Source organism: Scyliorhinus canicula, chromosome 5 (assembly GCF_902713615.1).
Source record: "Scyliorhinus canicula chromosome 5, sScyCan1.1, whole genome shotgun sequence".
In the NCBI taxonomy this organism is placed as follows: domain Eukaryota; kingdom Metazoa; phylum Chordata; class Chondrichthyes; order Carcharhiniformes; family Scyliorhinidae; genus Scyliorhinus; species Scyliorhinus canicula.
Window position 1 is genome coordinate 165358534 of NC_052150.1, and position 14933 is coordinate 165373466.

At 48.9% G+C, this 14933-nt stretch overlaps 1 protein-coding gene across 2 annotated transcripts in view; it reads right to left on the reverse strand.

Moving 5' to 3' along the window:
• Nucleotides 1-14933, reverse strand: part of abcb4 (ATP-binding cassette, sub-family B (MDR/TAP), member 4) — a 170776-nt gene that overhangs the window by 131800 nt on the left and 24043 nt on the right. For both annotated transcript variants that reach the window (XM_038797976.1, XM_038797977.1), the window contains exons 5-6: nt 3580-3631; nt 1278-1469 (exon numbers count right to left, since the gene is read on the reverse strand). In XM_038797976.1, the coding sequence (XP_038653904.1) occupies nt 1278-1469; nt 3580-3631 (244 nt within the window). The remainder of the gene's footprint in view (nt 1-1277; nt 1470-3579; nt 3632-14933) is intronic.

Here is a 14933-nt window from a genome sequence, read left to right on the forward strand (position 1 = left end):
AAATATTATCTTAATCCAGTTCCTCATGTATGCGGTACCACAGATTGACCATAATTTAGTAAAGGTCAGGACTCTAACTCAGAGAGGTCAGCAGATATTTTCTGTCTTTGGAGCCGAACAATATTGTAAGAGTGAAAATAGGAAGGCCTTATTCTAAACTAGCTGTGACATACTTGAGCAGACAGAACTTAATGCTGTTACTTACTGCACAAAGTAGAAAATGATTCCATTCATCAGCACTAATGTACCTCAGTGAGTCTGTTCAAAATGATGAATTAGAATAATGATTAAAAGTCTGTTTATAAATTCATGACACAATGTCGCCATAATTTGGGTTGTTACAAAGTTAGGTTGCTATTAGATGTACATCTGTGATGAATGCAGGAATTTCAGATGTATTGTATTGTATGTATTTGGTGCAGTGAGGGTTAGCCTGGGTTAGTGTGTGTATGACTGCTGCAGTTCTGCTTTTTAAAATCCCTGTTTCCAAGACAGCTCGGCCTTTTGGAGCCAGAGGTGCAGTTAAAGCATCGTAAAAGTTTGGGCTAATGGACTTTTACTTAGATTAAGAGGGTTCCATGGGGATTAGTTAATTACAGACATTTTTGTGTTCAGGTCAGTAAGATGATGTAGTTAGTGGGTGGATCTAGGGTACCAGGCATCTAACCGGCAGGCAGAAAGTTCAGTTTTTGGCTGGAGGGTGAGCTGAGAAGGTTTCTGAAGAAATACAGCCAGAGATTCTGCATTATTCTGAAAGGGTGTCAGGTCTAATTCTTTAAAGCAGTCTCAAAGTATCTCTCTTTCTGAAAATGGAGTATTCAAGACATCTCTATACAGCAAGTATTACTGAGTCTGCTAACTGCATTTAAAAGTGGATTGGGAGACAAGATGGTTTTGTTGTTGGAGTGTAAATAAAGATAGCAATTAAGGGTTATTTTGTCACTGTATTGATTATCATTGTTTATGGGCTAATTAGAAGCTATTTTATTGTTTGATGTTAAAGATATTTTAATAGTGCGTTTGTAATAAAGTTTGTTTTGATATACCATATTTCTATTTTACGTGAAATCACTCCTGGAGTGAAGTATCCTTTTTTTACAATCTTATAAAAATTAAAATTAAATATTGGGGTTTCTGTCCAGTATCGTAGCCACTGTTGGGCCTGGTCTGTGATCATAATACATCTAATGGAATACAGATGACATATAAAGAAGCCAAATGACAACACATATACATTTCACATCTATGTATTTAAGTCTGAATTTGTGATCACTTACTCTGTTAGACGAGTGTTCAGCTCTCCAATCTGAGTGACATCAAACCATCCTATTTCCTGACGCAGTATTGCATGAAAAAAAGCCTTTCTTATCTTCTTTGTCTGCCTTCCTGCTGCTAGTGACCAGAAGGAAATCTGGATAAAGGCAGCGAGCAGAACAGCACTTCCTATCCCGACATAATAATAGGAAAACCTGTAAATAAGAAAGAGAAAAAACTTCCCTGAAATCAAACCTTTGCTTCGACAGGTAGTCAATAAGTTGCATTTCAAAACAGTTAAATGTGAAGTAATTATTCATCATTTCTATTCTTCATTTTCAATCTCCATCATCTACAACCTTGCAACCATCTCACCACCTACTACAGTCCACTATGAGATCCTGGTAGCAATTCCAGAAGCCCTGGCAGCAAATCTCAACTTTGCTGCCTGCGTGGCAACTTGGAAGAGATGTCTGCCTGTCTTTGTAGAACTCACCTGTGAAATGAAATGAAAGTTAGGTGGGTTTTCCAAAGGGATTGAGGCCCGCTCTTCCAGGTCCCCCATTCAGGCAGCAAAGTTAATAAATCCTTCCCTGCCTCCTCACTCACTGGGTGCAATCTACTGGCCGCATTACGCGTGCGGTGCAACGCGGCTGGCAGAAGGCGGGAGATCTACCCAGCTGGCCATGCCTCACGAAATCTAACATAATCTTGCGAGAGGTCGGAATGTGAATCCCACCGCAAGTGGGCAGATCACTTTTTTGAAATCTGCCTATTAGAGTGAGACAGCTAACCTCATTCTAATATGCACTCCCACAATCTACCCAAGGAGATGGGATCTCACCCTCTCGCCTTGGAGGTCTTGGGCTAGCACTGTTTAGTGCTGGTCTCCACAAACCGGGACCAGATAAAATGACACTCATGAGGGTCTGCCAGGGATCGGAGACCCCTTGGTGCATGCCCTCTGGGCATGATAGTACGGCACCCTGGCACTGATGGTACCACTTGGGCACCTTGGCAGTGCAACCTGGGTGCCAGTATGGCACTGCAAAGATGCTCAAATGGCATTGCCTGGCAGGGGCACTGTCAGGGTGCCAGGCTGGCACTGCCAAGGTGTCAATCTGGCAATTCCCCCGGGCGCAGGGTACCCTGTGCGGCTGCCGGGTATTGTGAGGGGGGCCTGAGGATCCCCTTATAGGTGTGTTGGTGCTTTAGGGGTGTTCGGGGGTCATGTCGGCGATGTCGAGAGATCAGGATACCATCTAAAAATGGCACCAGATCTCCTTCGGTGGGAGTTCCTCAATTCAGAAAACAAGACTAAGTGTGGCCTCTGCGGGGCGTTCCCCTCAGAGGCCCCGTATGTACCCGAATGAGAGATCAATAGCGCAGTGTTTCCCGGTGCTTGAAGCGCCGTGAAACACCCAGATAAAGGCACTTGCTACGGGAGTCTGTTCCCATTCAGATAGATCGTGCCCACAATCTTTAGCTATGGCACTGCTCCATTCAAATGATCATCCATCTAGGCCTATGCACTGAGTGTTAGATGACTTAATTGTTTGCTTGGTGGCAAAATTCCAAGTCACTTCAAATATGCTTGTACCCAAATGTCAAAACAGGGCATATTCTAGCAGGAATCACCAGAACATATTTAGGAGCAGAAGTGATGGCTCCTATTTCCTATTTCAGAGGTCATGTAGCCAAATATGATCAATGAAAATCAATGATGAACTGTTATGATGTATTTACATGTTATCTTCTCATAAGTTTTAAAATTAGTAGAAAACAAATGATAAAAAAAAATCTTCTTTCAGACAGAATCCAGGCTTAATCAATCAAAGGAACATGTCCAGGTATTGTGATTTTTAAAAATCAAACAAAGAGCATGAGGGACATAAATTCCCTGGCACATTCTCCATAGCAATGCCTCAAACAATCAGAGGCGATTTACCAATCAGCTCTCCTTTTCTCATGCAGTATAATTTGCTGCTCCCTTTAAAATTTGGCATTCTTGCATCGGTCCTTATTATGTGCAAGATAAAATGCTTTAACAAACGTGCCTCATTTTTCAGCAAAATCAAGTTTTCTTTCCATATATGCCAAACAATCTTAGTACAAATTGTACTCGGTTAATAATAGATCATACTACAAAATATATTTTACAAATTATTCGTTTTACAGATCATGCTGGAATACTTCAGGAATACGTTAATTTCAGTACCTTACAGCTTTTCAGTAATAATAGAAACTGGATAAAGTCGCCTGCAGCTAAACACAGGTCACAGTAGCAACTAATGCAAGTGTAATCACTTTTGAAGTCTTCCATACCTTGTCATCTGCTCCTCCAATGTGTCTGGAGCAATTTTGGCTGTAATATTTGCTGAAAAAGTAAGTTCTTGTTAGTGTAGAGTTGGAAGTGATCATCAAATAAATATCAAGCATATCATCCTCAAAAAGAGAAAAGTTAGGAATGCACAATTCTCTAAACTTAAAACCTCTATATATGTTAACCTGGGAGCTAATTCACTGACAGCCAGCCAGAAGACAAGCAATAGCTTATCAATTTATGAAATAACTTTGACAAAACAATGTTGGCGTTTGTAAGGCGTTTGAGAAGGTTCGCCATGGTTGGCTTATGAAGAAAGTAAGGAGTTGTGGGATAGAGGGAAATTCGACCAATTAGCTACGTAACTGGCTATCACATAGAAGGTGGTGGTGGATAGAAAATTTTCAGACTGGAGACCAGTTACCAGCGGTGTACCACAGGGATCAGTGCTGGGTCCTCTGCTATTTGTGATTTTTATCAATGACTTGGAGGAGGGGGCTGAAGGGTGGGCCAGTAAATTTGCTGATGACACCAAGATTGGTGGAGTAGTGGATAAGGTGGAGGGCTGTTGTCGGCTGCAAAGAGACATTGATAGGATGCAGAGTTGGGCTGAAAAATGGCAGATGGAGTTTAACCCTGATAAGTGCGAGGTGATTCATTTTGGTAGGAAAAATTTGAATGCGGATTACAGGGTCAACGGCAGGGTTCTGAGGAATGTGGGGCAACAGAGAGGTTCATGTCCACAGATCTCTGAAGGTTGCCACTCAAGTGGATAGAGCCGTGAAGAAGGCCTATAGTGTGTTAGCGTTTATTAACAGGGGGCTTGAGTTTAAGAGTCGTGGGGTTATGCTGCAACTGTACATGACCCTGGTGAGACCACATTTGGAGTATTGTGTGCAGTTCTGGTCACCTCACTATAGGAAGGGTATGGAAGGATTGGAAAGGGTGCAAAGGAGATTTACCAGGATGCTGCCTGGTTTAGAGGGTAGGTCTTACGAGAAATGGTTGAGGGAGCTAGGGCTTTTCTCTTTGGAGCGGAGGAGGATGAGCGGCGATTTAATAGAGGTTTATAAGATGATGAGGAGGATAGATAGAGTGGACGTTCAGAGACTATTTCCTCCGGTGCATGTAGCTGTTACAAGGGGGCATAACTATAAGGTTCAGGGTGGGAGATATAGGAGGGATGTCCGAGGTAGGTTCTTTACTCAGAGAGTGGTTAGGGTGCGAAATGGACTGCCTGTTGTGATAGTGGAGTCGGGCACTTTAGGAACTTTCAAACGGTTATTGGATAGGCACATGGAGCACACCAGAATGACAGGGAGTGGGATAGTTTGATCTTGGTTTCGGAAAATGCTCGGCACAACTTCGAGGGCTGAAGGGCCTGTTCTGTGCTGGACTGTTCTATGTTCTATGCTCTAAGTCCACCCTCTGCAAAAACATGCTGCGGGCGGCAATAAGAAGGAAAGTGTGGGACTTCTGCCTCTCATTGGAAGTCCCACCTTCGGGGGTTGCTGGCCAGTCTGATTGACCGGCAGCTTTTGCAGTCCTGGCAGCACCAGAGCTCAGTAGTGGACACTGTTGGGACTGCAAGCAGACCCAGCATTAAGGTCCCAATAGATCCCACATCAAGTAAGCCAGGAGTATTGGTCAGGTAAGGATTGGGGCAGGGGCAGAGGGGATGGGGAGTTGTTTTTTCAGCAAAGGCAAGGAGATAGGAAGAGGAGGTACTATCTTTGGGGGGGGCTGCCCCACAATGTGCGACGGCCACCCCCTATTCTGAAGAAACCTTTTAAAGCCTTTTTTGAAAAAAACAGGCTCCCCACTCTTGCCTGTATGCCCATGTCGACTGTGCAGCATCATCATTTATTTTTGTATGGTGGGCAGCCTGCCAATTTAAATGTCCACTTACTTCCCGTCTTACGGAGGACAGCTTGAGGGTGGGAAAGAAGGTGGTGGCTAGCCACCCCTCATATCTAATTTGACCCCCATCCCCTGCCGAAAAGATGCCCAGTGGGGGCCATAAAGTCCAATATTTTATTGAGGTATTTTTTGGGATTATAACAACAACAAAATAAACAATGTACATGAAACCACAAACATAGGGCAAAAGCCGTCTCCCTCCCTTACAGGTCCCACCTTTATTAACCCTCTACTCTAAGCTAAACTAACCCCCCGCCCTTCTGCTGACGATTAATTTTCCGCAAAGAAGTCGATGAACGGTTGCCACCTCTGGGCGAACCCTAACAGTGACCCTCTCAAGGTGAACTTGATTTTCTCCAAACAGAGAAAGCTAGCCATGTCAGATAGCCAGGTCTCCGACTTCGGGGTCTTTGAGTCCCTCCAAGCTAATAATATCCGTCTCCGGGCTACCAGGGAAGCAAAGGCCAGAACGTCTGCCTCTGTCTCCTCCTGGATTCCCGGGTCTTCCGACACCCTGAAAATCGCAACTTCTGCACTCAATGCCACCCTTGTTTTTAACACCGTGGACATGACATCTGCAAACCCCTGCCAAAATCCCCTAAGCTTCGGACATGCCCAGAACATGTAGGCATGGTTCGCTGGTCCTCCCGCACATTTTGCACACCTGTCTTCCACCTCAAAAAATCTGCTCATCCAGGCCACTGTCATGTGAGCCCAATGAACGACCTTAAATTGTATCAGGCTGAGCCTGACACATGTTGCGGATACGTTGACTTGACTCAACGCGTCCGCCCATAGACCATCCTCTATCTCTCCCAGCTCCTCCTCCCACTTGCGCTTCAGCTCCTCGGTCTGCGTCTCCTCTGACCCCATAAATTCCGTGTAAATGTCAGAGACGCTCCCTTCTCCTACCCACCCTCTGGAAACTACCCTGTCCTGAATCCCCCTTAGCGGTAGGAGTGGGAAGGTTGACACCTGTTTACGTAGGAAGTCCCGCACCTGCAGATACCTGAATTTGGTTCCATTCGCCAACCCAAACTTCTCCTCCAGCGCCCTCATACTCGGAAAGCTCCCCTCTATAAACATATCCCCATCCTCTCAATCCCTGCTCTCCGCCATATCCGGAATCCCCCATCCATACTTCCCAGGGCAAACTGGTGATTATTACAGATTGGGGACCAGACCGATGCTCACTCTGCTCCCACATGTCTCCTCCATTGCCCCCAGATTCACAGGGCCGCCACCACCACTGGGCTGGTGGAGTACCGTGCCGACGGGAACGGCAGAGGCGCAGTTACCAACGCCCCCAAACTGGTGCACTTGCATGAAGCCGCCTCCATATGCTCCCATGCCGACCCCTCCCCATCACCCACTTCCTGATCATGGCTATATTCGCCGACCAGTAATAGTTACTAACATTTGGCAGTGCCAGCCTGCCCTCTCCTCGACTCCGCTCAAGCATTACCTTCCTTACCTGCGGGACCTTGCCCGCCCAAACAAAGCCAGTGATCACTTTGTTGACCCGTTTAAAAAATGACCGCGGAATAAAGATGGGGAGACACTGAAACACGAACAGGAATCTCGGGAGGACCATCATCTTCACTGTCTGCACCCTCCCAGCTAATGACAACGGGAGCGTGTCCCATCTCTGAAAATCATCCTTCATTTGGTCTACTAACCGGGCCAGATGTAATTTATGCAGCTGGTCCCATTCCCGCGCCACTTGGATGCCAAGGTACCTAAAGCTTCCCCCTACTAATTTAAATGGCAGCTCCCCCAATACCTCTCCTGTCCCCTCGCCTGGACCGCAAACATCTCACTTTACCCCATATTTAGCTTATACCCCGAAAACCAGCCAAATTCCCCGACAATCCTCATGATTTCTTCCATCCCCTCTAATGGGTCTGATACATACAGGAGCAGGTCATCTGCATAGAGCGAGACTTTGTGCTGCCCCCCCCCCCCCCGACCACGGAACAGCCGCTTCCAGCTCCTTGAGGCTCTCAGCGCAATTGCCAACGGCTCTACAGCTAGCATGGACAACAGTGGGGAGAGGGGTCATCCCTGTCTCGTCCCCCGGTGCAGTCTAAAATAGTCCGATGTTGTCTTATTCATCCGTACACTTGCCACAGGAGCCTGATACAGCAACCTGACCCAGTCAATAAAGCCCAGCCCAAATCCGAACCATCGCAGTACCTCCAACAGATAATCCACTCTACCCGATCAAAAACCTTCTCTGTGTCCATTGCGATCACTACCTCCACCTCCCTACCTTCCGGGGGCATCATGATCACATTCAACAACCTTCTTACATTGGCCACCAACTGCCTACCCTGAACAAACCCCGTCTGGTCCTCCCCAATAACGTCCGGAACACAGTCCTCAATCCTGGAGGACAAGATTTTGGCCAGCAGTTTGATATCCACATTCAACAGGGATAGCGGCCGGTAGGACCCACATAGCTCCGGGTTCTTGTCCTGCTTCAGAATCAGCGAAATCGTGGCCTGTGACATCGTCGGGGGCAGCACCCCTCTTTCCCTTGCCTCATTGAACATCCTCATCAACACCGGCCCCAATATCCCAGAGAACTTTTTATAAAACTCCATTGGGTACCCCTCCGTCCCCGCGACTTTACACGCCTGCATGGCCTTCAGACCCTCCACTGTCACTTTCAACCCGATCGGGGGCCCCCAGCCCTTCCAACAGCTCCCTGTCCACCTTAGGGAAATTCAGCTCCCCCAAGAAGTGCCTCATTCCCTCCGGCCCCATAAGGGGTTCCTACTGTAAAAATCACTAAACGCCTTATTCACCCCTGCTGAATCTCCAACCAGGTTCCCATCTCCATTATTTACTTTCCCGATCTCCCTGGCTGCCTCTCTCTTTCTAAGCTGCAGTGACGCATTCTGCTTACCTTCTTTCCATACTCATATATCGACCCCCCCCCCTCGCCTTTCTCAGCTGCTACACTGCCCTCCCTGTGGTTAACAAGTCGAACTCCGCCGGCAGTCTCCGCTGTTCCCTTAAATGCCCTGCCTCTGGGGTCTCCGCATACCTTCTATTGATCTGTAGTATCTCCTTTACCAGTCGGTGCGTCTCTGTCCTGTCCACCTTCTCCTCATGGGCCCGTATCGAGATCAGCTCCCCTCTGACCACCGCCTTCAGTGCTTCCCAGACCATCGCTGCTGAAATTTCCCCCGTGTCGTTGACCTGCAGGTAGTTCTGAATACATTTCCTCAGCTGCTCGCACACCCCTTTGTCAGCCAAAAGTCCCACATCTAACCTCCAGTGCGGACGCTGGTTACTGTCTTTACTAACCTGCAGGTCAACCTAATGCGCAGCAGGTTTCCGATTGTGATCACCGAGTACCCCGTGTCCACCACCCCTGCCACCAAGGCCCTGCTCAAAATAAAGAAATCAATCCGGCAGTACACTTTATGCACGTGTGAGTAGAAGGAGAACTCCTTCACCCTCGGCTGCCCAAATCTCCATGGATCCATCCCCCCATCTGCTCCATGAACCATTTTAGTTCCTTTGCCATTGCTGGCACCCTGCCCGTTTTCAAGTTTGACCGGTCCAAGCCAGGGTCAATAACTGTATTGAAGTCCCCTCCCATGACCAACCTGTGCGAGTCCAGGTCCGGGTATCTTTCCCAGCATCCTCTTTATAAACTCCACATCATCCCAATTTGGCGCAGACACATTTACTAATACCACCTGCACCCCCTCCAGTTTCCCACTGACCATAATGTATCGACCTCCAAATCCGACACTATTATCCCGCCTCAAACACCACCCGCTTATTGATCAGGATCGTGACCAGTCTAGTCTTTGAATCCATTCCCGAGTGAAAGTCCTGACTGACCCAGCCTTTCCACAATCTAATCTGGTTAGTTACTCTAAGGTGCGTCTCCTGCAACATTACCACGTCTGCCTTCAGTCCCCTAAGATGCGAGAACACACGTGCCCTCTTGACCGGCCCATTTAACCCTCGAACATTCCAGGTGATCAGCCTAGTTGGGGGGCTCATTGCCCACCCCTTCACCGATCAGCCATCCCCTTTTTTGGGCCCGTCTCCAGCCAATGCTCCGTGCCTCCACCGGCCCGCCCCCAGGCAGCCTCCACCCCCAACCTCCTCTCTGTCCCTTGACCCAAGTCCCTCCCTCATCAGCAGAACATTTTCCCCCCCTCCCCCCCTAGTAACACACTCTGGAACCCAACCCCTTTGATAAACCGAACATATGCACACCCCCCACTGCGCTTCCATGAGCTAGCCCGCCCAACTAGCTTGCTGGCCCCCACCCCTGGCGCCGGATAGTCTCCCCACCTATTGCCCCCCCCCCCCCCCCCCCCCCCCCGCTCACACAAACATACTCCAACATCAAACAATCCCCACACAATTGTCCGACAGAAAAATACCAAAATCTAAACAAGCACACCTCCATTCCCCAACAGTGGAAATGAAAATCTTAATTCACTCAGCTCTGCCACTGGTCCCAAATCAATACAGAAGGCATTACAAACAGCTTCCACAAAACGAAAAACGAGAAACCTTTTTTTAAAGAACAGAGAAACAAAAAGAAAAAAAAAACATGAATGTTGCAGCAAAGTTCAAAAGTTCTCAGTCCACTACCAGTCCTTTCCTTTTCACGAAGTCGAGCGCATCCTCAGGCGACTCAAAATAAATGTGCTGTTCCTCATACGTGACCCAGAGACGGGTCAGATACAAAAGTCTGAACTTCACCGTTTTCTTAAAAAGCATTGACCTAATCTGGTTGAAGCCTGCTCTTCTCCTGGCCACCTCCACACTCAGGTCTTGGTAAACCCGCTGGATACTGTTGTCCCACTTACAGCTCCGTGTCTGCTTGGCCCACTGTAGAATGCGCTCCTTATCCAAGTACCTGTGGAATCTCACCACCATTGCCCTCAGGGGATCTCCCATTCACGGCTTCCTCGCGAGTGCTCTATGAACCCTGTCCACCTCCAAAAGCCGTGAGAATGCCCCATCCCCCAGCAGTTTCTCAAACATGCCCGCTATGTATGCCCCAGTGTCCGCTGCTTCAGACCCCTCCGGGAGCCCAACAATTCTCAAGTTCTGCTGCCAGGCCCTATTCTCTAGGTCCTCCACCTTCTCCAGGAGCTTATTCTGCTGGTCTCTCAGCATCCCCACCTCCAACTTCACCGCAGTTTGATGTTCCTCCTGCTCAGCCAGCGCCTTCTCCACCTTCTGGATCGCCCGATCTTGGGCGTCCAATCTAAGCTCCAGCTGCTCAATTGACTCTTTTATCGGGTCCAAGCAGTCCCGTGTCTGCTTAGCAAAGCCTTTATGAATAACTTGCATCAGCTGCTCCGTTGGCCGCTAGGTTGACAAACCAGAGGTCTGGTCCTCCGCCATGCTGTCTCCCACTCTAGCTCCACTCCTTCTCTCCATGCATCAATGTGGGAATTCAGTACACAATTGCCTCTGTCGTCAGTTTTACAGTTCAAGTCCAGTAGAAAATCGGGGGGAAAAGTCCAAAAGTCCGACCCAAGCGGGAGCCACCAAATGTGAGACTTACTCCTTCATAGCCACGACTGGAATTCGTCCAGCCATTAGTTAAGACGAACAGCAATCTTTAGGTTCAGTGGAAAGTAATTCAACCATGACCCAGGTATCATTGAATGCTAGAAGACAACAGTATAGCAAAGTAGGAACGTGGAAGGTTGAGGAGGGGTAGAGTCTGGGGACTTTGGTCAGGGGTAGGTAGTAGGGGTTTGGAATGAAAGGAAAGACTGAAGTAGTCGGTTTTCATTTATCGCATTCACTACCTTCAGTAGACTCCTATTGTATCAGTGAACTTCATCAGTGGAATGTGAATGAGGCTGCGAATGGGGTAGGGGTGGGAAAATGTTGACATGAGAGATGGTGGTAAGAGGACTATTTGCGAACAAAGACAGTCATGACAAATAAAGATAAACAAATACTGGACAATTTAAAAGAAAAAGCACACTGAAATGCAAAAGAATCGCCCAGATCCTGCTGGATGGGAAAGGTACAAGGAACAGCAAATGATGACAAACCGACAAGAAGTAATATGAAAAGCAACTTGCAAGAGACATCAATATCAACGCTAAATTCTTTTACAGTTACATTAGCAGAAATGTAGGCACCATGAAAACTGTGAGTTATGGCAGCAGCAAGAGGCCACAGAAGATGGAGGCACGTCCAGGCAGCCAACAAGTGCCTTGTTCTCCAGATGACTGCCTCTGAGCCCTGGTAGAGACAGTCACACAAAGGAGCTACATACTGATGCTGAGGGATGGGAGGGAGAGGCCACCCACCTCATCAAGAAGGCTTGGACCAAGGTGACAGTGGAGGCCAGTGGCCATGACCTTGTCCAGAGAACCTCGGTCTGGGGCCAGAAAAAGTTCAATGATATTCTACGCTCAGATGGGTGAGTACTGAGGGGACCTTGTGCTGAATGAGGCACTGAGGAGGGTGGCCATCCATGATTATGACCAAGTGTGTGAGTTTCATGTTGTCTCAGATCACATATGTGCCTGTGCATCTTAAGACTGGAGAGAGGAAGCGGCAACCTCTGGTCCATCAAAGGTTCGGCTGTCCAGGGGCTTGGTAACATCCTCAAACCTCTCGGGGGTGTTTGGAGTTGCGGGTGTTTGGAGCATGGTATGGCTTTCGAGTTGAACCTTTCAGTACTCAATGGAGCTCTGCACTGACGCGCAGGAGAAACGGAGCCACAACAACCGGTAGTGACAGCCATTGGTGGTGGGGGTCAAAGCTGGTGATCCGCATTTGCATTTTGGCGGGGGAGGGTGGCTCTCCAATGGACTTTATGAGGAAACTCCCTAAAGAGTTACCCCCTTGGCCCACTTCAAGGCCCACCACGCCAGGGTCACGCTGCGAAATCCTGCACCAATTCCCCTCCATGTGAACCTGACCCTGCGGACCGGAGATTCACGTAGTTTTAGAGCATTCGGTGTCCAGCCCTTTAATTGACCCATTTGCATCTTCCCACTGGCACAGGGCACAAAACCTGCTGCCACCGCCAGTGGGGAAGCAAAGCATCGGAAGGGCAGCAATCCCCTTTTTTTGGCCGACGCTGAATTCTCCGCCACATCGGGAACTCCACGACCATGCCGGAGAATTCAGCCCATTACAGGGACAAGGTAGATAGTGAGAAACTATTTCTGCTGGCTGAGGAGAGGAGGCCTAGGTGGACATCAAGTCAGATATTTCAGGAGTGGAAACAGTTTACATGCAGTCGGTGGGAGAAGTTAGAACTCTTTCACAATCAGCAACTGATGCGAGGTCAACTAGATTAATTTGAAAAATTAGGTCAGGATTTTCCGGCACCAGGACATGGCAGATCACACCACAGCGGACGAAGTGATGCAGCCAAAGATCTATTGACTTTGGCAGGGCTGTCAGATCCCAATGGCAGACGGAGCCACAAAAGCTCACCATGTGATTGATAGATTTTTGTTTAGCAAATGTATTAAGGGATGTGGGAAAAGGGGGTTATATGAAGTTAGGTCATAGGTCACCATGATTACATTGAATGAGTGGATAGATTTGAAGGGCAAAATAGCCTGCTTCTCTTCCTATGTTGCTAAATGGCAGGCACCCGGAATCAGTGAAGTCAATTTATAAAAATATTGTTTCATGGGGTGTGGGTGTAACTGGTTGGTCCAGCATTTATTGCCCATCCCAGGATGGTGTGTGGTTTGGAGGAGAACTTGTAGGTGAGTGTTCCCATGCCTCTGTTGCCATTGTCTTTCAAGGTACAAGAGGTGCAAGTTTGGGAGGTGTTAGCGAAGGAGCCTTGGTGAGTTGCTATATTTTGCAGCGCTATGCTTTGGTGGTGGAGGGAGCAAATGTTAAAGGTGATGGATGGGTGGTCAGCCAAGTGGGCTGCTTTGTCCTGGATGATGTCAAGCTTCTTAAATGTTGTTGGAACTACACTCATCCAGGCAATGGTGGTGCCTTCCATTACACTCCTGACGTGTGCCTTTTAGATGGCTTCAGGGAGTTAGGAGGCGAGTTTCGCACCGCAGAATTCCCAGCCTCTGTCCTGCTCTTGCAGCCACAGTAATTAAATGGCTAGTCCAGTTCAGTTTCTGGTAACTTGCAGGATGTTGATAATGGGGGATCCAATTAAGGTAATACCACTGAATGTCATGGAGAGATTATCATTGTCTGGCACTTGTGTCACAAGTTGTACTTGTCACTTATCAGCCCAAGTCTGAATGTTGTCCAGGTCTAGTTGCATATGAACATGAACAGCTTCAGTGTCTGAGGAGTCACAAATTGCACTGAACATTTCACAATCATCAGTGAACATCTCTACTTCTGACCTTATGATTGAGGGAAGGTCATTGCTGGAGCAGCTGAAGATGGTTAGGCCGAGGACACTACCCTGAGGAATGCCTGCAACAATGTCCCGGCACTGAGATGATTGACTTCCAGCAATTGCAACCACCTTCCATTAGGCTAGATATGACCCCAACCACTAGAACGTTTCCCCCTGATTCCCAATTTTGTTTGTGCGTATCGAACATGATCAAATGCTACCTTAATGTCAAGGCCAGTCACTCCCACCTCAACTCTGGAGTTCAAGGCCGGGATTCTCCCCTACCTGGCGGGGCGGGGGGTCCCGGCATGTCGGAGTGGCATGAACCACTCCGGCGTCGGGCCGCCCCAAAGGTGCAGAATTCTCCTCACCTTTAGGGGCCAAGCCCTCACATTCCGCCGGCTGGCATGAACAGCCTTTGGCGCCACACCAACCGGGACCGAAAAGACTTCGCCGGCCGGTGGAAGTCCGCACATGCGCCAGTGCATCAGCGGCTGCTGACGTCATACCGACGCATGCACAGGGGAGGGGGTCTGTTCCGCCTCCGCCATGGTGAAGGTCATGGCGGCGGAGGAAGAAAAAGAGTGCCCCCACAGCACAGGCCCGCCCGTGGATCGGTGGGCCTTGATCGCGGGCCAGGCCACCGTGGGGGCACCCCAGGGGTCAGATTCTCCCGCGCCCCCCCCAGGATCCCGGAGCCCGCCCACGCCGCCACTCCCACCGGTAAGAGAGGTGGTTTAAACCACGCCGGCAGGAAAGGCATATCAGCCGCGGGACTTCGGCCCATCGCGGGCCGGAGAATCGCCGCGGGGAGCTCGCCGACCGGCGCGCGCGGTTCCCGCCCCGCCGAATCTCGGGTGGCGGAGAATTCGGGACATGGCGGGGGTGGTATTGACGCCGGCCCCGGGCGATTCTCCAGCCCCCCAGGGGGGGTCAGAGAATTCCGCCCCAGTTCTTTTGTCCATGTTCAGGCCAAGACTGGGATCAGGAGCTGGCTGACCCTGGGGGAAGCCAAATCAAGTGTCCGTTAGCAGGTTTTTGCTGAGTAAGTGCTGCTTGCTAACACTGTCAATGATATCTTCCTTGCAG